The sequence below is a fragment of the Uloborus diversus genome, chromosome 3 (genome assembly GCF_026930045.1).
Source record: "Uloborus diversus isolate 005 chromosome 3, Udiv.v.3.1, whole genome shotgun sequence".
Classification (NCBI taxonomy): Eukaryota; Metazoa; Arthropoda; class Arachnida; order Araneae; family Uloboridae; genus Uloborus; species Uloborus diversus.
Genome location: NC_072733.1, coordinates 167,930,145 through 167,957,629, shown reverse-complemented (window position 1 = coordinate 167,957,629; position 27,485 = coordinate 167,930,145). Strand labels below are relative to the sequence as shown.

Sequence of the window (27,485 nt, the reverse complement as noted above, 5' to 3'; positions counted from 1 at the left end):
TGTGAATACGTTTATATACGCGCCTACACGAGTATATGCGTATGCATACGTATATACTCGTATATTTAATCCCATTTACTGTAAAAACAATACATATTAAGTGGAATTAATATTTAATTTATATCTGCTTTATACCTCACTATTAAGTGACATTAGAAGAACAATATTCGTTAAGCCTAATATTATGACCACTTTACCCCATCTTACTGAAATTGTTCTAAAAAATTATCTAAACTATATTCAGCTAACTGCTAATGAGTAAGCGATCTTAAGACATGTAGGAAGCTTCCTGTACCGTCAATCTGTTCATAATTCTAACAAACAAAATTTCCCAAAGAAGTTAAAAGAGGTGTTTAGATTTTTAAAATTTTCATCTTAACAGAAAATATTTTTTTTTACCAAATAAAATTTTGCGAGTTTTAAAACTTTGTATTCAAAATGTAGTTTCTAACTCCTTGAACCTAAAATAAAATTTTCACATTCATTCGAACATTTATTTCCAAGTTATAGTCGTTTATTTGACGTATGACCACTTTACCCCATTGACCACTTTCCCCCACCAGACCCTATATATATATATATATATATATATATATAGTTAGTATCAGACACGTTTGTAGTTTTTAACTGTTCTTAGTTCTAGTATCCAACGAAATAAGAAGTTTTTACCACTGAAAATTTAAGACAAAAAAAAAAAAAAAAAAAAAAAAATCTACAAATAAATAAATTACAATATTTTCCTATGAACTATAAAGAGCTTTATGTTCAGATGTAACTTACGGAAGAACAATGGAGCATTATGTTTTTGCAAACAATGAATGATGATCAAATATTTGAAGAGGTCTTAAGAAATTCTATTGTTTCTTTGGTGAAAATTTTCTTTTCGTTTGCTCGCCTAAAACAAAACCGTCATTTTGTTTACATTATGATAAATGCATTCTGATGAGTTTATTTCCTTCAAATTTAGAGGTAAAAGGTAGTTTTCTAAGCATGTGGGGAAGAAAAAATTGCTTTCATAAATTAAACAACGCTGGAATATTCTCCGTGCAAAAAAAATGATAACAAGTGGGAAAGGACAAATAAAATCAAAAGTGGGTTATGGAAACCTTACGGAATCTAGAAAATTTGAAAAATAATTTCGTGAGCTTTTTTGAGAATTTTTGCCGGTCTTTTCTGTTGAGGTCATTAGACAGGATAGGATTTTTTTTTAAAGCAATACATTGATATTAAAAAAAAGTTATAAGTCTTGGATAGAATTAACCTTTCAGTACATTAAAACTAAAAGCTCTTCAAACCAAATAGTTTGCGTCTAAATAAAAACCCCCTCTTTACAAGAGAATAATTATTATACAAACTTATTGTTTAAAAACAAACTAATTTTATTGACAAAAATATCAAGTTTAATGAGCGTATCAAATGATCACTTCAAATTTAAAAATATGTGTTTGTTCAACTTGGAGCATTCAACTTCACACACACTGTTTAGAGGTTTTGGGATTGAAAACTATTTTCAATATTTCTTTTTTTTTTGGTTTGTAATGCGAAAGTGCAGATAGAGGGAATGAAATTATTGTCTCTGCTGATTTCTGCCTGAAAGCCAGTATGGTATGAGAGTTGACTCCCAAAGCAACAATTGAAATTCATTTACCTGTTTCGCGTCACATTTAGGAATTCCCCGAAAATTTGGAGCAGTATAGGCAGTAGCAGTTCTTGAGCAAAGAAAACTAAAATCATATCAATCATACTGAGAAAACAGCTTCCAGTTACTATTATGTGCTTATCATTTTATAAAACTTGCTAATTTTATAATTTTATTTAAACATTTTTCAGAGAATTTAGGGTGCAATGCATCAACCAGCAGCATTTACTAACTAAAGAATTCCCTCCTTCCCTTCCTAAATGAGTACCAAATTAGTTTAAAAAATCCAGAAATCGTACACTCTTAAGCCACACCCTATTTTGTAAGAACTCTTCCACCAGAAATCGGATGAAACTGTCTTGTAGCAAATAAATCGTAAATTCATTGCACTGTAAGAAAGTTCCCAAATGTTACAGACTGTTTTCAGGTAACGTTCCAGGATTTCACGGGTTTCCACCAAGTGTTCTGAATTACTGCAAGTTGCATGAATGCAGGCTTCTAACTGTTTCAAATAAATATTTTAGTTACCAGTTTGTAGATATGCTCATCTTTGCTTTCAGTTACATTTCGGCCCTTCCAAATTGACCATGTGCCAAGTGGGAGTGAAATTCAGTCTCTGGATGTTAGCTTAGCAAGAATTGCAGGCTAATAAGGTGCTCGCATTTGTTTGCAAATTTTTCTGTTTTTAGCCAGATATGCTACTGACACAAACTATGCAAACTAGATGTCCATTCTTTTTCAGGAACGTTTTCGATTTTTTTTTCATTGTACAAAGTAAATAATTCTTTCTGGTATACCGGTTGAAGATTCTTCCAAAATGGGAAGTGGCTTAAGATTATGCTAACTCCTGAGTTTTGAATTATTTTGATACTGATTGAAGGAGGGAAGAAGAGAGTGCTTGGTCAGTAAATGTTGTTAATTGATAGCGTTGCGCCTTGATTTCTCTAAAAACTGTTTAAATAAAATCATAAAACCATCAGTACGAATAATCAGCCCAAAATCCAGGAAGCAAAAGTTGCGCTCAAACGTTTCATGAACGTTTTAAAATGGTCGTTACAACGTTTACAACTATTTTACCACGTAATTAAACGAAGTGTGCTACCTATGAAGGATTCAAAGGAAGCAACCATTGGGAAGAAGTTAACATTGGTTTAATTATTAAAAACAACAGGTAATCTTTTGAAAAAAAAGTTTGAATTAGTGAAGATTCTGATAGCCCGAAATGTCAGTCTATTTCAGTTAATAAAGCAACTCCTAAAAAAAAAAAAAAAAAAAAAGCAACTCCAGTGGTCTACTGATCATTTAGCTTAATAGCTTAATGGCACTTCTTTTGGATACACTGCTGCGTCAGTTTCCTAAATAAAACCAAATAAAGAATGTCGTTAATTTCCTTAGTCAAACAATTAATATTTTAACTCATGAAGTTAACGAATATCTATTAACTACAAGAAAAAGGTTGTGGCTTCGTGTATGCTTTTAATTTTGCAAATTCTATTAAACGGCTGCATTAGACTTGTTCCTGCCTTCAAAACTCTATAAGTTAATTCTTCCCATATTATGCAATAAAAATTTTACCTAAAATACAGCCTCAAAATGATTTAATTCAATGAATAATTCAAAATGTTAATGAATTAGGCAATGTTAATTTTATAAATTTATTAGAAATGTGTTTACTTTCTGCTTAAATATGTTGATTTTGCATATCATAAAACAAAATTTACTTCAGTTACAACAGAAGAAATACTAGCTAGTGAGAAGGAAACTTGAAAGGATGGTTGGAATATCTTATTAAGCTTGAAAACAAAACCGAAAAATTAATCTCATTTAAATTTAAGCTGATCAGAGTAATCGATGAAGAGAAAGTCTTTGAAATTAACATTTTTATAACACTCAGAGACTTTAATAATACGAACAGAATTTCTCTTACTTGAGTTAGAGCAAAATGTTTGTTTAAAGTTATTTAAATATTGCACACTCAAAAGAATGGAAGGTTTGGCTCGGGAAAAATCTCTCGGAATTGATATGGGTCAAACCTTCCTCAATGCTATTTTTTATTAAAAAAAAAGTAAAATATAAGTACCCTGTTGTTTGGTACAATTATCAAAAAAAAAAAAAAAATCTTTTACTTCTGTGTATGTCAACGACAATTGGCACAGGAAAGAAACAAAAGCCAGAATCAGAAAACAAAAACTTCTCTGAAAGAAAATGATATTACATACGATATCTTCCTGATTTTATTTGGAAATGGTTCAGACAGAAAAAAAAAAAAAAAAAAAAACAAAAAAACTGAAGATCTGCATGAGAAAATTTATGTATTAATTAGTTTGATTGTAAATAGACCTTTTGTTGTACATTAATTGTTTTTTTATGAGCGTGTACATTGAATGGGTCAATATTGTACGAATAGCTTTAATTCTACGTTAACTGGTTTAGCACTGTTAACATTCCAAATATTGTAGATCATTGATTGATCTAGGGTTTTAGATCTGACTTTCATTTCCCATTAATTGATTTAAGATTGTATGTATGAAGTTTAAGGTAAATTGGTTGGTTTAAATTTCTATAAGTATTGCGTTTAATGCACATTGCTTGGTAAAACAGTGTGAGTAGGGCTTTTAATCTCGATTGATTAGTTGAATCATGTTATTATGCATTTATAGTTCATCGATTTATTTAAGATTCTAAACACAGCTTTTTCTCAAAATTTAAATTTTAACGCAAGGTGTCCTTGGAAATTATGTTGGATTCCCTGTAAATCAGCATTTAAATCAGGAAAAACATTCAAAAACTGCGTTGAAAAACAAATTTATTTCATTTATATATTTCTTTACTTAAATACACAAGATGTACGGATTAAGTAACAGCTTTTAGCTGTCAAGAATCTGCGAAAACAATAAAACAAATCACTTTTTTTTTTAATCAGTGAAGGCAGAAATTAAAAAAAAATTATATCTGAGACTTTTATAAAACAGTGTTAAAAAGTTAAATAATAGAATTTACTCTTTTATTAATTAATTTAATTTACATTCCTCTCCGTGAACCCGAATGGTTCTGAAAATCTTCTCCGTTTGGAGTATTCAGGAGAGAACATCAGCTCAGGGTTACCAACTGCAAAACTCCGCGGATCTGCAAAGAAGTTATTTTGCTCCGCGTTTTCCGGCCGAACGTTTTCAAGCTTAAATTTTGCTATTTTATCATAACAAATATGTAAATACGGGAAATTAAAGATGCTCATGCTCAAAGATTGAAATAGTGTTTAAAGCTGTTTTATTAATTTAAAAATAATTATTTTATACTAGTACTTAAATTATTATTAAAGCTCTTAAACAATTTTAGATAAATGGGTTTAGTTATTTTAATTGATTTTTGTACAAAATACCAAACTGCTCCCAAAACTTTAAATTGCTCCTCAAAATTACCATAGATTCTCCTCAAATGGTTACTCTAAGGTTGGCAACCCTGTCAGTTGTAGTTAAACCAAAGACCTTCATTTTTAAATGAATCATACAGCTAAATTTAAATGAAACTAAGATAAAATTCTGAACTGAAGTGTTAAGTTATGATTATATTTACACACACACAGTGTAAAAGTTACTGTAAAAGAAAAAATCTGGTTAATGTCTACATGATCCGGTAAATATCAACGTCCACATAACAAAGACATCGGTGGAAGACCGAAAATTTCCGGCAAATCACCGGTGAAAGTCGACATTCTCCAATTTTGGTCTTTTACGGTAACAGATCTACATTACTCGTATGTAATGGTTTTACACAGTTGTATACAATTAGAAATAAAAGAAAAATAAAACAGAAGAATGACAAAACTAAAAAAAAAAAATAAAGAAACCAAGAAAGTAACATGAAAAAAAGATCAAACAAAGCTGCTAGAATAGAATTATAGCTTAACAGTTTTTAGAAAATTTCATTAAATCATAAATGCATGAAAACGAAGAAGAATGACATATATATTGTAAAAAAAGAAGTTTGAGCCAGGAGGGAAGAAATATCTTTTCTATTGTTCGAAGAATATGCCATCATGTCAATAAGCCAATTTATTATTTTTTTGTCTTTTGATAGTAAAAGTCTCCAGTTATTTCTCTGTTGTGCGCTTGAGCATGGAAAACAGAATATCGCAGTGAATATGCTATAAAAAGAAGAAGAAGAAGAAAAAAATAAATGTCACCTAGACGTCCTCAGAAATAAAATATGCCATATATTGATTGGAATTTAAAGAAACCAGTGGGGAAAGTCTATGATTAGCCAGCTTTTGATTGCAGAAGAAGTAATAGTAACAAACTCTACCCTATACCATGGTGAGAATGGAATAAATACAACGGTTGTTTTCAGAACAACTCAAAAGATTTTACCCATCATAAATCGCTCTTTGTATCAATTGTTATTTTAACAGTGACATAGGAGAAAAGAAGTTTTGATTGTTTTTAGTCGCTTTTTTTTCCAAGGAAATATACTAATTTATTTCCAGTAATTCAAGTAATGTCCTTGAAACAACAATAATTCTCTATTATTTTGAAGTATTCGTTGTTTTTTTTTGTGCTAAATTACTATTTGTATATTTATGTTTTCATACTGTTTCATACGGACAAGCTGTTTAAATGTGCATAGAATTCTAAATCGGGTAATTTATGTAAGTAGTAAGTAATCCATAATGATGACGAGTCGAATTGTCAAGAGCTTTGCTTGACATACAGCATTTTTAGCAGAAACAGTCGAGCTCCATTAGAATTTTTTTTTCTCCATAAATACGAATAAGACCCATTTTTAGCAACTAAATTAGAGAAAAAGTTAAAAACATTGCATTATCTGCGTATGAAAGCACCAAAACAGGATGCCTAGACCAGCAATTCCCAAAGTGGGTTAAGTCGAAGGGTTCCGCCACGAGTTTGCTGTGGCAAAAGTTTATTGTCTTCCACTAGTTGCGGGGGGGGGGGGGGGAGAATCAGTACCGAGGATCTAAAATATTGCTTCAGATTGAAGTAATAGACATCATAGTGTTTTGTGTCTTCAATGTAAAGGAAAGTAATCGAATGATGATCATATTTCATCGCTATCACTTGACTCCTAGAGTGTAAACATTTCGTCTTTTAGTCACAAACAAGAATTGGGTTCCTTGAAGTAAAAGCAAACCACTAAGGGTTCCGTGGCTGAAAAAGTTTGCTATCCGCTGGCCAGACTACTTTATAAATAATAAAATTCAATAATTTACGTCGCACTTTGCATATTTATGTTTCATTTTTAAGGGATCTAAAACAATCAAAACAGTAAATACCGGTTCAGTTTATTTTTAGTTCAATTGCAGCCACCATGGAGATTATCCTAAGACCTACGACACTAAAGTAATGGTAATTTGGAGAGAAGCGCTTAGTAGTTGATCATCATTGCCTCTAACACAAAACCACAGTAACGGTACCATCATGTATTCAGTTTTAGATTCGCCAAAACAAATTATTTATATTTAAAATGCCTGTACGATATTTGAATCTCCTGTTATTTAAGAGGTTTAGGACTTTTATTTTTGTGCCAATGATAGATATGATACAGTTTATTGACCTTTGTTTTTGTAAATTTATCACTAATAATAGATTTGCTTCAGGTTTTTTTTTGTTCTGCCTGTCTACAAATTAAATAATTTAATTTGTAGACAGTCAGCATTATACGATTATGTATTTCAGTCTGCTTCATGAAGAAAAAAACGAATTTTTATTGCAGAGAAAACTCTTGTTGTTGCTGTCGAATTTGTACACAAATGATGCATGTGCAACCCATTTAAGTATCTAGTTATTAAACATGAAATTTCAAAAATAAAGTGAAACATTTGAACTAGGTGTTTAAAATCTTGAGAAAGTTTTTGTTAGTGTTTTTGCTATTATTTTCCGATGTGTTTTTGACGATTATTAAAAGTAAAGGATTTATCAAACACATTATAATACATTTAATTTTATTTTGAGCATTAAACAGATATTTTAAAGTAATTTAAACGAGTGTTTCCGTTTAAGTTTCTATGATAATGTGTTTAATCTAATTGATGTGCGAATTTTCTTTCCCCATGTCATCGATTATGCTTTTGTTTGATAAAATTTAAATTTGTATTTAGTCGACCATTTTTCAATAATTTAAATGGCTTCTGCTGAAATTGTTTCAATTTTTTTCTTGTGTTTTGAGCTGTGAGTAAAAAAAAATAATAATTTGTGCGGGCTTGTACATATGAATTGTAATAGAATTTTCTGCGTAATGATTGTTTTTATTATGTTTCACATTGTAAGGTTTAAGAAAGAACTTTGCGGGACAGTCTTCGCTTTGCGTGAAGCAGACAGTACTAGTAGAGACGGAAAAAAAAAAAAAAAAAAAAACCTAAAAATAAAAAAAAAATGAAGAAAAAAAGAAAATAAAGAAAGATGGAAGAAATTAGGAATTTCGCAAGTTCAAAGATAAAAGAAGAATATTGAATACTATTACAAGCGCTCGTTTGTCTAAAAGAAGACATACTTTTCCACAAACCTGTACAAAAAACGTGTCTCTATAAACAAGTGAAAGAATATTATTATGCATCTACTTTGATTCGGTTGTACTCATTTACAGGGAAATATGTTCTTATTTTTGTTGAAAACGTATTTTATGCTAATTACAGAAAATAAAGAATACTCTCAGCTCGAGATGTTAAAGCAATGTATAATGAAGTAACAAAATAACTTGAAATCGATGCCTCTATTTTGTTGAAATATTTAAAAAAAGTAATACTGCGGTTTACCATGTCAAACTAATGTCTCGTTTTCTGATTTTAACACTAAGAGAACTGCTTAGAATCCTTCAATGAGTTTTAGATTAAAAAATCACGGACATTTGGATCAGAATTCTGCTGCAGGAAGTAAGTCATTAAAACGATATTTTTCGTCCTCTGGGGAGCTCGAACTTTTGATTTAAGCATTAATATCATGATGCTCTAACCAAGTGAGTCAATAAGTGTCCGTTTTCGGGTGCTATGCATTGAAGCAATGCAGAACAGAAGAAATCGTCTTTTTCCCACAAAACAACCAACACGTGAACTGTCTCTCAATTTGTAATGAACTGTCTCTCAATTTGCTTGACGGCAAAAAAAAAAAAAAAAAAAAAAAATCTTTACATGTGGTTGGCTATAAAAAACCTGACATGCAAACTTCTTGTCATGATTTTACTTGGCATGCTCACTGATGATTTGGCCGAATACCGAATATTTGATCTAGATTGTGGCCGACAATTTGGTATTCGACCAAAACACTAGTGAGCATGCCAAGTAAAATCGTAACAAGAAGTTTTCATGTCAGGTTTTCAACAGCCAACCACATGTAAACTTTTTTTTGCCGGCACTAAAGGAGTAATTAAAGACTGCATACAATGTTACAGGCTAAAGATTTATTACAATAGCAGTTGCTTACCTTTACTTTGTCCAGAAGCGTCTCGCAATACTGTGCATTCCTCAATGCTACCAAAGGAGGAAAACATGAGACGGACGTCGTTTTCCGTACACTTTTTGGACAGCATACCAATAAAAAGTTTCCGTTCTGAAAAAAAAAAAAAAACAATTGTATTTCATTGATTGACTCTACAGCAGAAAAATATTACACTCTACACACTGAAAGTGAATATAAAAAAGTGTAGTAATTTATCAGAAAAGATTCAAAACTGGTGCAAGTTTAGAGCTGATTTGTTTAGACGCATTCATTTTTTTCCTTTCATGCTGATAGCCTTAATCTCTTGACATACCACGACATCTTTGAGATGTCAAAGTGTCTGTAATCGCACATGAATTGAATGACCTCTCGAAGATGTCAAACCACAATAGTACTTTAAATGAATTAGTCTCGGAGAAGTCAAAGAGTCTGTAGTGGCTCATGAAATGAAGTTCATTGAATGAGATGGAGAAAAGTTACTATAAAGCGATAGCAACAATATGTAATTTTATAGTATGGCTATGATAAGTCGAGTCATGACCTTAAAAGTGTTTTTACTTCCTTTTACAAAAAAGGAAGTATTGTATTCGCGAAAAAATTTTCAGTCAAAAATCGGCCCAATTCCATTTTGCTCGCCCCCGAATGAATATTAATTTTTTTTCCAACACGATCACACGTGGATACATGCCTAAGAACGTATAGACACCTGAAAAATCCATTTTGACGATCCCCGAGTTAATTACAACGAGTTTTCTCGTGACGTCCGTATGTACGTATGTATGTATCTCGCATAACTCAAGAACGGTATATCCTAGAAAGTTGAAATTTGGTACATAGACTCCAAGTGGGGTCTAGTTGTGCACCTTCTCTTTTGGTTGCATTCGGATGTTCCAAAGGGGGTCTTTTACACCTTTTTGGGGTTAAAGCATTGTTAATTTCAATGTAAACTCAAGCGATGCTATAATTTGACAAACACTTGGCAATATATTGCCAAGCTTTTGGTCGCTAAGTTTTTTTTTTTTTTTTAATCTGGTTTCAATTTAGCCATATTTAGAGAGTTATCCGTTGAATCACATTAAAAATGCCAATATTTACGAAAATTTATCTGTATAAAGCATTTTCTTTGCTTCGCTTCGCAACAGACTTGGAATAAAAGTATTTAAAGTGTTTTTTTTTCTCACTCCGAGGCATTATTATCTTTAAATTGGAGTAAAAGGAAGTCATGTGATGCACACATCAGCTCGTTTTTATTTCAGACAAAAAAGTTCTGTTAAAAAAAGGACGTGTTGTGTTGATGGCGCTTGAGTTGGAACACTTTTGCAACACAAATACGAAAGTAATCCAACTCAACTCGGTGTATATTGCCCTTCTTCATGATCCCTAAAAAGAACTAAACATTGTTAAAGTCATGGTTCAATTCATCAGAGCTCGCACGACATCAGAATGTCACAGGGTGAAGATAGTTATTAAACCATTACATTTTTTTGGCGATAAACAAAATATCAAAAATTTTATTTTTAAAGTATTTTTAAAAGTTGAATTTCACATGTTGGTTGTTACTTGAAAAACTCAAACGAAGTAATATTTATTATCTGTATTCTTTAACACGAACTTAGTATTTTTTTACAAGAGTTGCGTGGATAGACAGTTGATAGATATTAAACTGAAAATTTAAAAGGAAGCAGCAATGCGTCTTGAGTACAGAAAATATGTGAAAAGGCAAATAAAATATCTTCTTTCAATCAGCTGTACTTTACAGCCAAAAAATATTTACATCATTGAGGAACTGAATGATATTCTTCTTAATAATGACACATGGTGCCATTAATGTTTTTTTTTTTGGTTTCTTAACTGACAAACATCAGCATTATTTTCCTTCAAATTAAACGCGAATCACTATTTTTTAAAACTAATAACATTAACTAATTAAAGTTTTACGAAGATAAAAGCGTGTTTTCTGTAACTTAATAGAAAGAAATGAGAAACAGAAGTCTTAGTTATTAAAATTGAAAAAGCCATTAAAATTCTTTAAAGTTCACTGATTTTAACTCAAAAAATTTCTACATTATTACCAATTGCGTAATCGGTATACCTACTACTAAGGTATACCGATTACGCAATTGTAGCTTTTACAATTTTTAGTATATAACTTTGCATACAATATCTTTTAATAACAAAACTTATAAGTTATAATAATCACAAGTGTGTCTAAAAGTAAAGGATGTCTCAAATTTTACACAGAAGAAAAAAATAAAACGCGCATAAAATACCTTAACCTCAACAAACAAGCTACATTCTTGAACATTTTTTTTTCTTTTGTCCCGTCAGATTTAAATATACATTGCTTCTTCCAGCACTACTTTAGATTAAATACATTTATTTTGAATAATCCTTGTGTTTTACGGCTGCTGTGTGTTTTACTTTCGTGTTAATTTTATAATGATGAGAAAGTAAGTCCCGTTTTCTCCCAATATTTTTCTCATATCCAAGCAGCCTCACAGTTTTTAATTAACACAAAACAGAAGAAAATAAAAGTAGATGGCGCTTTTTTCTAGCGTATAAACAACCTCTAACGCAGAGCAGTTTAATCTCAGAGCGTATTTTCGCTGTGTAAACATTTTATCCAGCACTAATTTCGCCTCGGCAAACAGAAGCCAGCAAAAATAAAAGGATACGTGTTCAAGTGCACATTGGAAGACTCAATTAATATGTCATATGATATTTACACTTTTTTAAACAGAACTACTGGTGACGAGATTTGGACAGGGGTATTGCGGGAACGGTAAGAGGAAAGAAAAAGGTAATTTGAAAAAAAAAAACACCCTATTCTCCGTAACAATGAAAAGAGAAAACTGTCACTAGCACTATTTCTGAGACTATTTAATGATAAAAATAAAAAGAAAAAAAAACTTCGAATTAAACAACTCCTTTCTTTCGCACTTTTTTAATCTCATTAATCTGATTAGTTCAGATATTTTTTCTTTCTCACGTTCAGTCACACACACACAATTTTGATTTTTTAATTTCTTTTGATTTATTTTTTTCTCTTTGCAGTTAGTGCAAAGAGCACAAATTAGACTCTTTTAGACTTTTGAATTTATGCTTTTTTGCAGTTAGTGCATTATACCATTAATATTTAAAAAACAACTTTAACATGCTAAAATGAAGCATATTTACTACTTTTGAGCTCGTTTTTTTCATTTGATGTTCAATTTTTGGTTTTATTTGTATTTCATATCATTTAATGCTGGTAATGAAAAAAGCATTGTGCTAAATAACTCCTTTCCATCTCTATTTTAGCCTACTTTAATGGGGGTAGGGGAAGACAGAAAAGGCATAAAAGAAGTGATGTATCTTAAGAATATCCCTAAAAAAATTAACGAATTAAAAAATTATAAAAATAAACAAATTGTAAGATTTATCAACAGAGAGAGTTTTGAAAGTTTTATCTCTATACATCGTTGTACATTTTTAGTGATGATGTCACAGCTTATAAATGTATAAACATACGCATAAGTAATAATTTTTACCATAATATGTACTATTGTGATGACCTATTCTAAAGGATTTGTCTTTTGTTTATACGTCTTGAGAAATAGTGAAGAATGCTTCATGCTAACTATCTTAATATCATGGATTCGGCCGTGTTTCGGAAGACGTCATTGTTGCTATATAATTTTATTAACATATCTTCCCGTCGCCAATCGCTTAATTATTGGCTGTCACTTATTCTAGCCTTAAAATTACTTTTACCCTGAAGGACTATGATTGATGTGTGCCGTAGAATAAAACATGAAAACGCTTTTGATGAAAAGCCCTAATAGTCGAGAATTACAACATGAACGAAATCAACGTATGTTGTGTCTATTATTACTCTACGGTCAGAAACCAGCCTTAAACTTAGCACGGTTAAGGGTTGATCAGCAAAAATAGTTAAACCTATTAAAAAATGCACCCTAGTAGCACAATCGGTTGGGAGATGGTTGGCCAATGATGGCTAAGTGTAGAAACCGGTGGGGAATGGTGGGTTGGCAACGAACGATGAGCAAACGATAGTCCTACAGTTTCTGGGCATCGTTGGGCCAACCGTGCATATTTTCGATGGGCCATCGTTGGGAAATTGTTAGGCACTGTAGAAGATCGTTGGCAAATGTTTGGTTGGATAACGGTTGCCAAAGTGGACGTTGCCTACCGTTGACCAACCATCTCCCAATCGATTGTGCTACTAGGGCATCTATTTCTTCATTAACGCTAAACATTGCGAAACAAAGTTAAAACTTATAACTTTGTCCGGTGTTTCATTCCAATTACATTTTTTAAATAGTAGTGATTTTTGAGGAAAGTGTGTTTTATTAAAAATATATTTTAATAAAAATCTTGAATTTTAGAAAAATGTGCTTATTTAAAATGTATTTTAAAATAGCAATAGTTTTTGAACAAAACGGAAAATAGCATAGTTTAATGACTATTACCATGAAATAATTATTACAAGAAAACTAACCACATAGATGTCTAGAAGGAGCATCTGCAACGACTTATTCTATAAATTCAAATCTTTTGAAAATATGAATCATTATAAGAGTTCAATTAACGACTTGACAAAGCGAATGAAAACATACGAGGTTATGGAAGTATTCACATTGGACGCCGCAGAATTCCGATTCTCAAATATTTAAATAAAAAATAATGCGGAAAATGAGAGAATTTGAAAGATGTATCAGAAATGAATGCTTCGCTTGAAACGCAACTCTTCTCTCGAGAGTCAAACGATTATTGAACTCGAAGTTACGCGAGGGAAAAGATTCCTGTGATATTTTAGGAGAACTGCATCGGTAATGAAGGAATCGGCATCGCACGTTACATTCGAATCTCGGGGGATGATGTTCTCTTTAATGTATTTATTAGATGACCTAAGCAAAGTTAAATCGTATCAATGCTTTCCTCGGTATGTAAAACATAAATACGTAACTGTTTCAATGATAAGAAAAGAAACAAGATCTGTGACATAAGTTATTTGTAATCATAAATCGGAAATTGAAGGAAGTTATCATTAAATTTTCCGACTTATTAAAAACTAAAGTTGAGTTCTATCAATGCTTTCTTCGGTACGTAAAGCATGAATACATAACTGTTTCGATGATAAGAAAATAAACAATAAATGTGTTTTAAGTTATTTGTACGAAAAAGGGAGGAAACTACAAATTGGAAATTGAAGGGGGTTATTACTAAATTTTACGACACATTAAAACGAAAATGAAATCGTATCAATTCCTTCCCTGGTATGTAGAATAGAAATACATAACAGTTTCGATGATAAGAAAAGAAACAATGTATGAGTTATAAATTATTTGTATGAAAGGAGGAGGATAATTATAAATCGGATATTGAAGGGAGTTATTTTTGAATTTTACGACACATTAAAAACTAAAGTTTAATTGTGTCAATGCTTTCCGCGGTAAGTTGAACATAACACATAATTGTTTCGATGAAAATAGAATAAAAAAGACTGTTATAAGCTGTTTGTATGAAAGGAGAAGGAAAATTATGAATATGATTGAAGGCCATAGTCATAATTTTCCTTCAGGTGAAAAGTTGAACCAAGTTCAACGCTTTCACTTCATCGAGTAAAAAACGTCTTTACAACTTATACTCCAGAAAAGGAATTCAACCTTAGCTCAGAGAAAAGGTTGGCATCAAATATGCTGATACAAACTTTGCTGTCATATTTAAGGCAGAGAGAGAAAGTGAGACGAGATATGTAATTGAAATAAAGATTTATTATTATTTTTTTAGTGAAGATTCTCCCCCAAAAAGTGATCCACAAAATAAACTCAATTTTATTCTAGCATGATAATAGAACACGAATTTTTAAAGTCAAATCAACGTAAAGTTTACTTTTGAAAACCAACCATGCGGCTGATTTGATTTATTGACAACATACATTTTGAGTTCATGTACTTGGTAACACAGGACCCGTTTATGAACTCACGTCCAATATGACAGACAGCACAATACAGGCACATAGGGTAGGACAGAATTAGCATCACAGAGAAGGAAGTTACAACCAGGGCAAAGGGCGGGAATCGAATCCACCACCTCGAGATTACTGCAATGACAGGCCAACCAACTGCACTACCGAGGCCCCAACCATGCGGCTGAATTGTAGTGATACTGCTCCATGAAAACATATTAGGTTTTATGGGTACAGCAGATATACGAAGTCAAGGAATCATTAATACAAATCACTAGGGAATCACTGTAGTACAAGACTGAAGAATCGTAGCAGGGAAAAATCGGGGGATCTCTTCAGTACAAACGAGAAATTATGTCAAAGCAAAATTTAGCTCTGCAGTAAAAAAATGAAAAATCACTGTAGTGCAAAACCGTAGAATCATTACAGTGCAAATAACAGCTGAATACCTACAATGCAAAATCAAAAATCCCTGCAATGCCAATCCACCTATATTGACATTACGTAGGTTGACATTGCATTACTATATATTCCTTCATCTACTCATTATATAAAGGTTTAAGATTGGAATTTAATGTGTTTTTAACGGTTTTCGACACAATAGTTTTCATGAGTAAGACGCTAATTTTGAGAACTTAAGTAAATTTTAAAAACACAATAGACGCGTAATCACGAATCCATTAGCTGTTTAAGTGGTTCCCAAAAAAAAAATGCATGGTATGTTTATTTGCTAACAAAATTTTCATCTAATGTATAAAAATGCAAAAGCTTTTGAATTATAATCATTAAAAGGAAGGTAATGATAAAATAATTTGTTGAAAAGAAAACTGATTTTTGCTGAAATAAATATTTTGCTGCTTTTCCTTTCAATAGTGAGGGTAATCAAATTATGTTTAATGATGGGGGATAAACTATAATTAAAAACTTACTTACGTAATGGCATTCAAGTAGGTACAAAAACATGAGAAATGATTGTCTCGTCGATTTTGATGAATATCCCACATGTTGGGATTATCGATTCTGGGTAGAATGTGATATCTAGTGGTTATTTATTAGAATTTCAGTAGATGGAGCTAAGCTGCTTTCAATAATATCGTATGCAATCGTTTAGGGTTGTGATTAAGCGTGTCATAGCGTAAAATGTACAAAGCTAGAAAAATTAATCTGAGATCTACTTTTTCAATACTATCTGGTTGGAATAGAAATGTGATTTAAAGAGATTGAAAGTACACAACTAGTAGGTAAAAAACGTTTGATCAAAAATGTGCTTAGGTACACATATTCTTAATTTTTGAACAACGGCAAATTAGGATAAAACGTTTACAAAATTTTGGGTGGAAGTAAAAAAACGTAAACGGCTACGTCGTTATAAAATTATTAGTGGATCTTTCATGTTCAATCTGTCACTTATTACAATGCAGTAGAGTCTTGAAAACTCTGCACTGTATAATATGGATTAATTCTTAAATAGCGGCCACATTATGGCAGGACGAAAAATAACCCTGCTTAAAAAACCTATTACCTGCGCATTCCCGATAATGCGGTATTTTCATATTCGGCCACTTTTCGGTTCACATTACACTGGGCTTACTCTCTATATGATGTAGTTTCTGCTGTGAGGGTTCCGTGTTAGGGTAGGTCACAATGTTGATAGGCACTGCTGGCACTCCGGGAGATATGTATGCATGATGGTGTAATAATTGTATAATTAAGATGGATAGGCAGTGCCCTACTACTGCAGACATTAGGAGAAACTTACAGAAGAACCCCATGTTTCGTCTGATATAATTTCTTTGCAACCATAAAAGTCATTGTCAGCTAATTTGCGCAAGTATTTGTTTTGTTATTTTACGATTTGGGACTATTAATTTTGTGCTCTTAATGCCAATTAAATTAAATTTGATTGAGTCAATGTTCTTTTCCATGAAAAAAAAAGGATAAATCTTCATCTAAATTACTGAATATAATTTCGAGTGAGAAATTAATATTGATTTAAAAGTTCGTTCTGTCGACGGAGATAAGGTTCGTTGATGTAACAAAATCAATTCGCAAACGCAAAGCTTTAATAAGAATAAAAATTGTTTCAAGTCAGGCCGCACAAACAATAATTTCGAGCTTCATCTAAAATGAATTAACCACTTATGCATAAAATGTTTCCCCTTTCCCCAACTCAATACCAATTACAGATTTAGTGTTAAATATTAATTAAATTTCGGGGAGGTGTGTTTAAAGCTCCAACTTTTAAGACATCGCGCTTGTCACGTATTTAAGGAAAACCTAAGATAATTCAGCGTAGCTTTGCACGAACGAACCAAGGCAATAACTCACGCCATCTAATCAATCTTAGCTGGAGTATACGTGACATCCCTGAATTTAAAGAACGGTGCAGCCAGCAGGACTGATAAAAGGTTGCTATCCACAGAAACCATTATTTCTCTTTGTCATCAGCGGAGAGCCAAAATAGCACACAACCTTTAAAAGTGTGTCAAGAAATTTGGGCATAAAAGAGAATGCACCAAGATGAAAAATAGCGTTATAAAAGACTAATTATTCTCTAAATGTAAGCTTTTATACTTTTCGGAAAACATTCGGTTTTGTTAACATAGTCAGAAGCGTATTTATTACACTTCATATAAATCGGCGCCAAAATTTCTTTTTCCACAGCTAAAGTAAATGGCCTGTAAAATAAAATTTAGCTCAAGTAATCTATTACAAAGAAAAGCGAAGAACATTTTGAGAAACATTGGGGCTATAAGTTAAAAGAATGGCAGATGCTTTGCAGGGAAGAAGGAAATAAATGATTTTCCTTTAAAGGTGAATTAAGTTATTCTCAGGCAGAACACACAAAGGCGAATAGATCCATTTCGCCAGAAATGGAGAATATTAGGAGTTTAAGAGAGCATGAAAATTTATAACGCTTCATTCCGCCAATATTTCTCCGTATTAAAAACTGTTTATCATTTAGACAGTCTCAAGTTTTCAAATTTCTTAGCACTTATGTGTGTCTCAAAAGCGCAAAAAATCGAAGTTGAAATAATACCATTAGCATGGAATTTCATGATTTCTTTTTGCCGTATATTAACAGTTCGGAATTTAACTTAAAAATTTCTTTTGATTGATTTCAGAGGACCAATAGCTGTATTAGAAATAGTCATTGCAAACTCACTGTCAAGAAAACTATTAGAAGTTAGACGATTAGTTAGAAGTTAGCAAAAAAGTGTATTTTTTTGGACTTATTAAAAGATTTTTCGGTAGCTCTAAACATTTTCTTAAATTTTCATTGTAAATTTGAGCTACAATGCACTATTTCTCCCGAATCTAAGCCAGAAGCAACCAGAGCCATTTTTTAAGTTTCAGTTAACAATTCATTACATTAAGAAAATACATCTGCAGTAAAATCTCGTTACAACGAATAGCAATACAACGACTTATCTGTTTCAACGAAATAAATATTCAGTCCCGATTTAATTTCTATTACATTGCTTTAACTCCATTACAACGCAATTCCAGTGACAACGAACAACATTTGAGGTCCTTTGAAGTTCGTTGTAACAGGATTTCACTGTATTGCATTCAGGCACGTTTGCGTTGATGTTTAAAGCAGTCCGTAATGAAACGCTGCCAAATTTCATGTGGCGCTCATGAAATTTGGCAGTGTTTCGTCCAATACTTCACTTAATAGAGGGTTCTGCACACCTCACGTTTTTTTATAACCACCATTCACATGAAAAATTAAAGTGCGAAAATTGAAAGTAGAAAAAATCAAAACTTTAGTATCAGATTTTAAGAAAGGAAATTTATCCTCTTCAGAAATAGTTTACCTAAAGGGTCGTGAAAGCTAAGTAAAAATTTTGGAGCAATCTAATGAGAAATTTTATTTTTTTTTTTCTGTGAAAAATCGTAAGCGCGTTTAGATTTCGGAAACCAAATTTTCTTTTCATGGCTTATATTTACATCTTTCAGAATTTACATTCTTAATTTCTATCCTTTAAAACATTTTTTTTTCATACTCGTCTATTACAAGCAATTGCGAAACTTTTTATGATTGGAACTTATCAGTTAGTTTTTTTCCCAAAGAAAAATTTTCATACGGAAACTTATTTATACTTAAAACATAAAACCTGCGTATAACAATTAAGAACTATGTTTTAAAAGTACACACAATCATTGACTTTTATTTTCTAATTAGTATTCTAGTTTTGATTTTATATATTTAATCGATGGATACATTCATTTCAGAGAATATATAAATTTTACTTCAATACCTGTGCTTTCCATTAAAATGTTCCGCAAAAGTGTCAAAAACTGATATAATACAGAAGAAGTTTTCGAATCTGGTGAAAAGGTTTTGTTAATTTTATTCCCTCGTTTTACGTGGGTTTTATTTACGTAGTTTTGATTATACGCGGTTTAAGATTTCACACCTTTATTTTATTTTACGCAGATGAGGCAATGCAAAAAGATAAAATTTTTCCCTTCAATATAAAAACTCCCGAGATTTCATATAACACATAATAAACTGCATTTTGGGGTGCTGATAATCGAGCTTGGGACACTGGAGACATTTTATGCGACTGATTCCAGAGCTCTTTCCAGAAGTAAAGTTATTGAACTCACACAATTCAGAACTAACTGGAAAAACAAGTGTGACAAAGGAGAACGAAACCAACGACATTGGTGACATACAGCCAAAAACGTTCACAATGAAAATTTTGATCCACCCCTTGACAATAGCAAATGATCTTTCTGATTTGTTAGTAAAGAAGATCTCACCGTAGAAAATGACACGAGTGAGAATTCATGCGTTAATGCTCTGGTAAGAACTACAGAGAAAAATTCTTAATGACTGCCAAAAGACCCTCATAACCAGCTCCCTTTTTATAAAAACTAAATAAACTTTTGTGTTTTTTTTGTTGGGTGAGTGCAAAAGTTCGTGCGGAGTTGCAATAGATGGCGTTAGAACGGGCGTAACGTATTGTCATTAATGCCACTATCTACGTAAGTCAGATCGTTGGAAAGGTGACATGTGCAGCTTTCATTCCAATCAAAATAATTTGTGCAGATACAAACTTCTTCGAGAAAGATTACTTTTAAAATGAGTGTTGATAAAATGCATTTACGGCATGTTATGCTTTACGAGTTTCGGAAGGGAATAAATGTTGCAGCAGCCGTAAAAAACATTCAAGACGTTTATCAAGATAAAGCACCAGCTAAACGAACTGTGGAAAAATGGTTTGCAAAATTTCGTTGCGGAGATTTTAAGCTGGAAGACGAGCCACGCTTAGGTCAACCTTCTGACATTGATGACGGCGTTTTGCGTTCTATAGTTCAGAATACTCCGCTAATTTCAACAGAGGAAGTTGCTACAGCACTTAACGTTGACCGATCAACCGTTTTTCGGCGTTAAAAAAAATCGGATTTGATTTAAAGCTCGATGTATGGGTTCCCCATTTGTTGACCGAGAGCAACAAAATCCAGCGAATTTCTGCTGCCGTATCTTTACTCGAGCGGCTCAAAAACGAGCCGTTTTTGGATCGATTAGTGACGGGCGATGAAAAATGGGTCCTGCACAACAACGTTCAGCGCAAACGCACATGGAAACAGGCAGGTGATCATGGTGACGCAATGGCAAAGGCCAGTTTGCACCCGATGAAGGTGATGCTCTGTGGGATTGCAAGGGTATAATTTATTTTGAGTTTCTCCTCGTCGGCCAAACGATTGATTCGGACAAGTACTGTCGTCAATTAACTAATCTGAACCGTGAAATCAAATAGAAACGTCCGAGTTTGTCAAATCGCAAAGGCGTAGTCTTTCATCAAGATAACGCTAGACCACACGTTTCAAGACAGACGCTGCGCAAACTGAACAGCCTGAAATGGGATGTCCTAACTCATCCACCGTATTCTCCTGATATCGCACCATCGGATTATCACTCATTCCGGTCATTGCAAAATCATTTATATGGGAAAAAAACTTGACTCTTTGAGTGCCTTACAAAACGTCGTGTCTTCGTTCTTCGAATCTATACCACGCAGTTTTTATGATCGGGTCATTCGAATGCTGCCAGAACGTTGGAAGAAGATTATAGACAACGATGGAGAATATATCATTGATTGAATAAAGAGTTTTGCTTGCCTAATCACTGTATGACTTTCGTTCACAAACTCCGCACGAACTTTTGCACTCACCCGATATAAATGTTGTGTATACTATGAATCGATATAAGTACACAGCAAATTTATTATATAATTAGTCATTACTTGAATGAAATATTTTTTTTAATTTATGGAGCCTAACCCCTATTCTAACACTACTATTAAGTCTCAATTTATGCGGTTTTAATTTACGCAGCATTTCCGTGGAACGTTACCCTCGCGTAAAAGGAGGGTCTACTGTTCTTGTAGATACTAGGAGAGGAGAGGGGGGAGGGGGTGTAATATATAATTTTTCCTTATGTATATGTTTCATCTGGAACAAAATATAATTTTGGTGAAAACCTACTTCACATTGCTTAGATTTTTTTTGCCACTTTGTGATTCCATTCTAGAAACAAATTTAGTAAAATCTCTGTAATTTTTTGGACGCTTTAGATTTTTTGGATGCGAAATGAATCTAGACTTTTGAATTAGGGTATCCGAAAATCTCAACTTGTTTTCTGTGATTCACTGGAATGAGTTTTTGAGGATCTAATGATATTTGTGCATGTCTGAAAAAAGTGCAATAAGAATTATATAAAATTTTCAAGAATAGGGATTTAAAAATGATAGAAAAAACTAGGGTTCCAGGTTTCAGGGATCAATTTATTTTAAAATCTATTCTCCTTATCGGCTACATGAGAAAAGTTAATAAGAAAGACAATTTTAGGCCTCCACAGATTTAATTTACAATACATGTTTTGAAATATTTCTGATACATTATTAATAAATTTGAATTTTAAACCGATTCAGTACACCCTGAGACCTTGAAACAAATCTATGGTTAAGGATAAACGTTTTTAGCTCAGAAAATTCATCAACTAAAAAGTGAAACGTAAACAGGGCAAAAATTTATCGTGAACATTGCACTCATAGCTTCAGAGCAAGAAAATAAATCTCTGAGAGAAAAATAGCAACTGTGAACACCGAAACACTTTTATGCTACAATTAAGTACAAATTTGAGCACTATTTCCGTTGTATGTATGCAAATATAACGTTGATGCACTGGCAACCAATTGCCAACTCATTAGCTTAGATTTTAATCCGTCAAGGTTCATATTACACATAACAAACTGCAAAAAAAAAAAAAAAAAAAAAAAAAAAATCCTGAAATTTTACGATAAAAAGCTTTTGCACCCATGTCGCTAGTACTTTTTACCGTAAAATCATATTCTGCTACACAATTTTGCGGTACAAAAACAAAATAACAAAGTGAGCGGAGCAATGCGATCGTTTACTTTTCCTAAAATATTGTTGGTCTTTAATAATAATACTGTAAAAAAATTTCCCCACCGCTAGCACTCCATTTTAAAGAAATATTTACCTTAAAATTATCCTTAGTTTTTAACACTGAGATATAATAGTTATTTTGAGCTCCGAAGAACGTGTATGCAGTTTTCAGCGAAAATTTGGGCTCTTCTTTTCGTTGAATATACCCAAACATACAACCAGCGCAAAGTTAAAAATTTACCATTTCTTTAATTCCCAATTGAAAGTTCGTAAAAAAAGTGGAATCTTTTGATAAAACAAATTTAAAGGAAAGAAGAATATAAAGTTCTTACATGAAATTTCTTTAAGTTGAACATCAGTTAGCTATTCCAAGAAAGTTGATGAAGAAATCTTAATAAGTACCTAATATTTGATTATACTGCTCTAAGATATATAATTAGTTCACAAAAGAATTATTAAACAGCAATATAAAACAAATCTAAGAGTTGTCAAGTTTAAAAAAAAAGTCATTAATTTCTTTAAGATAAACTTTAAAAATCAGGCAACACAATATGGTTAAAGTGAAAAACCAACGTAAAAAAACCACAGGCTCTAATGAAAATAGAGCAATTTTTTTCCGTATTTTCTTCAGAATTTGTGTTTTATTTACGTTGGTTTTTCACTTTAATCATATTGCAGCGCAAAGCTTATATGATAATTTTTCATTTAGGCACCACAATATTTTGAAAAAAATTATCTTTTGTTAAATGTAAGTTTTAAATTCTGTTCTCATGAAAGTTATTCAATGAGTAAAAATAGTATAATCATAATTTTCTTTAGAATTTTAACCATTAATCATCGCATTATCGGAAATCGGGAGGGGCTTTTGCTTCCTTCTGCTCCTTTTTTGGGTGCGGCACCAGTAACATGTTTGGGCAAAAATAGTTTTGGATTCCACCTGAGTTCAAAAATTGGCCTGCTGTGACAAATTGAGACAATCCCTTACCATTTAACGATCTTTAAAGAATATTAAACGTATAGTTTAACCCCTAAAAGGCATTTATTTACAAATATTCATGTTATTGAACTGTACCTTTTACTGAAGTTGCTAAACACGGTTACTATTTTAAACTTAGTGATTAAAATATTTTTTTGGATAATTTAATGATCTTTAGCAAACAATATAACATTTTTCTTTTCAAATGTTAGCATGTAATTTTAATCAGGAATAAAAATTAATACCTGAAAGTTTGATACATTTAAACCGAAAACTTTTGCAATAATAAGCAAAACCGCTTTTGAAAAATAACGGAATTTTTTAAAGAAATGTAAATATCTTTCTGAGTGAGTCATCTTTCTAAGTAATATTTTTATGAAAATAAGTAACCCATGCACTATTTTCTTCTAAGCGGGAGTGACGTTTCTGAAGTCTAGTAGTTGAAACACCGTTCTGGACCATTTGTTGTTGGCACGCTTGTAAATTACCAGCTTTTAAGCCTGAATGTTAGCGCTAAAAATATTTTGTAACGTGGCATTTAAAACACTCAATTCGAAAATTACCATATCAAAACTACTTTAAAATATGAGGTAGTGAGAAGCAGAGGGATGTAAATAGACATTTTCAAGTTTTGAGTAAAATACGTTTAAAGTTGTGGGTCTAGGTACGCTTTCATTGAAAAGTTTTTCTAAATCATGCTGTATAGCATTACCTACCAGGGCTACTAGTACTATCGCTTGCCCCAAGACACAGGAGAAGTTCACCTACCATTTGTACTGGTTATCTCCAAATTTTTAATTTTGCCACTTACATCCCCTTGCTTCTCACTGCCTCATATATTCTTTGAAGATTAAAAAGCTAAGTATGTATTTGTGTATAAATACAGCATACCTTTACATTCCTAAATAAGAAATAAACAAAATGAATTTAAATTGTTTGAACAATAGTTTGTACCTCTCTCTCTAGCACAGTTTAATTAAATTTTATAATAAATAAAATTTAAGACCATCGAAATAAGATTTTAGGGTATCAAACAATTTTATACAAAATAAAACATTTTTTAAAAACTATACTTTGATTAAAAGGTTGAAAAAACTTACATCTCTTTGCTTCTCACTGTCTCATATGTAAAAAAAAAAAAAAAAAAAACGGTCGAAAAGCTTTGTACAAAGAAATGAGTAAAATAAGTCAACGTGTAGTCAACGTGTAGTCAAGTCTGTCGTATAACAGCACAAATAAAAGCATTAAAAAGAGTTAAAAACTCAGCAAGGGAGTGCAGCATGCTGAGTTTATAACTCCCTTTTAATGATTTTATTTGCACTGTTATACACGTGGACTTTTTTACGCAGTACTTCCATACCTTTTTTAAAGTGTATTTTAAACCAATATACAGAAAAAGAAATATAAGTCGACTCTGTTGACCACCTGGCGACTCATGAATGGAAAATCACTATCTCCAAAATCTACTTCAATGGTTCTGGAATGTGATATCATTTATGATCATACCTGTAAAGTTATATTTTCTAATATTTAATCCATAGCAATCATGAAAAATATACTAGTTGCTCATCACGTTCAAAGGCAACTCAAATAGCATCCGGAGAACTTGACATCCCGTTTGTAACCCTCAGAGGGTTAACAAACTTTTTAAAAGTAAACTTTGTAAGAGCAAATTAACGAACACCTTTAAAACATTTGAGACGCACCTCACCTAATGTGTAGGAAAAAATGGAAACAAAGTTTAAAAATTTTTCTCCTTCATTTCGTAAAGACCGACAATGATTTATAAGAGAGAATTACGAAAAAAAAAAAGAAAAACTTTTACGTTTCTTAAACGGAAAGGAGATAAAATAAATCGACAGCCGAACCCGAGAAAGCTATTACGTACCGAAGTCAAGTTCCAATCTGCTCGCAATATATTTCCCCGAGGATTTCCGTAAATAAGTGTTTGCTCTTACGCATATACAAAGAAAAAAAAATCTGAATCCATTGAAAAAGTTTTTGGGTTTCGCTTGGAATAAGAGGATGGAAAATCAGCCTTATCATGTGTACCTTTTCAGTAACATCTTTGACGCACAATAGGTGAACGAGCAAAAACTGGCAGGCGATAACACGGCAAGACCCAGGTACTTATTTTACAGCATCAGGAATCTCAGAGAAAGAGCGTTTCTTTAAGAGGAATAGCAATGACAAACCGGAAAGAGTCAATCTCGGAGTGACATATTGGAGCCAAGGAGATTCAAAGTCGATTTTTTAGATAGTAAAAATAAATAAAAAAAAAAAAAAAAGAGGGAGAGCACTGATGGGGGAGGAGATAGATGAGGATCGTTGTGGCGTCGTCGAGAATCGGAGCTATGGAATCGCAGTGATAGGAAGCCCAGGAGCAAACAGCAAACGTATTGATTAAACAAGGCAAGGGATGTAGTAGACAATATGGAAAGCTGTGGAGCCAGGCTGTAGTCGCCAAAGAGACGGGCTACGGGGAGAGAAATAAATCCACGAAGTGCCATTGCTGCATCAGGGTTTTGCAATCAAGTCAGAAAATTTATTTTGAGACCCCTTTTCGCTTAACGGGCACATGCTGATTCTGATTTGAATTTGTTACATTTTATGACTGCATGCTCGATTGGTTATCCCGGTAATATTTTTTTTCTGTGAGATATTTTCAAAATCAGTTGCAAAACTTTGTTCAGTTACAAATCAATTCACTCTCTTATTTTATTTTGTTACGTTAGTTAAAATCAAAGTCATTGTATGTCACTGGATATACATCTTTTATTATTGAAACAAAAGAAATAAAACTAATGAAACTCAAGTCATCGTCTATTTTTAATTTGTTATGTACGATTCGTATCGTATGCTCATTAACTTAATTCGATACAGGTTTTTAAGAGTAAAAAAAAAAAAAAAAAGAAAAGAAAACCTTAATACAGTATGAATTTAACGTATAATGTGTTCATTATTTTTATTAAATCTATGCCAATTAAGCACTTTCCCGAAAGATTGTATTGTAAAAAATATTTAGTTAAAGGGTTTAACTGTTATACTTGAACTGATTGCATTGTTAAAAGCACGTTAGTTGGATAACTTCAAAACCTGCTTTTTTATTGAAATAAAAAACCCATTAAAATACTAATTAATCGATAAAAAAATCTAATTGGTTACACGTACTAAATGTACGCTCGTTGAATTACTTTCAGGCATAACTATTTAATGAAAAATGTATTCAATGAAGCATATATTTTATCGCTTCATTTAAAATCGCTGCAACTATTCAATATACGCTAACTGAACTATTTAAGGACAGTTATTTTAATTTAAAGGCTGAAAAAACAAAAGTTATTTAATTACATTTATCGTCTTATTTGAGTTCGTTCTGTCTACTGAATATCATCTCACCAGACTAGGTCTGGAAAAACTCTTTATCTCAGCAACATATATTCAGATAGAAATAAATATAAATAATATTATCCTATCAGTATATAATTTATTTAATAATTATTTATTAAATGAATTACTTCGAGAACGATCTTTTAATATGAGAAAGATAAAAAAGAATATTTTATTTGAAGCACGTATTTACTGTTTAGTTTGAATTCGTTGTATCGTATCGTTGCAAATTTATTTGAATACTGTCAGAAAGATATTTTACTCTGAATTCTAAAACGACGTTCAATTAAAAATAGTATACATTAAAAAAATGTATAAGTGAAACAATCTCGTTATAGATCTACCTAAAAAGGAATTTCAAATTTAGTTTTGTCGTATAATGAAAATCGATATTGGGTTCAATGATATCCGCTATTAGTTTTTTAGAGCTGTTACGGTTTCCAAATGTTTTCACACATTTTAGCTTTCAATATCCGCAACAATTTAGAATTTTTGATCATTTTGAATCCAACAACAATAAATAACTTCAATGAGTAAAGAACCACTTCGCAAAAAATGTATTACATACATATTTTAAGCAAGTTGTTCAAGTGCACTGAATGTTTCGCAGGGCCAAAAAACTTAGCATTATATTTGAAA

General features: G+C 32.0%; 1 protein-coding gene across 3 annotated transcripts in view; it reads right to left on the bottom strand.

The window, feature by feature from the left end:
• LOC129219260 (CUGBP Elav-like family member 2) overlaps positions 1-27,485 on the bottom strand; it is a 542,217-nt gene that overhangs the window by 90,101 nt on the left and 424,631 nt on the right. For all 3 annotated transcript variants that reach the window (XM_054853587.1, XM_054853590.1, XM_054853589.1), the window contains exon 4: positions 9,070-9,195. In XM_054853587.1, coding sequence (XP_054709562.1) covers positions 9,070-9,195 — 126 coding nt within the window. The remainder of the gene's footprint in view (positions 1-9,069; positions 9,196-27,485) is intronic.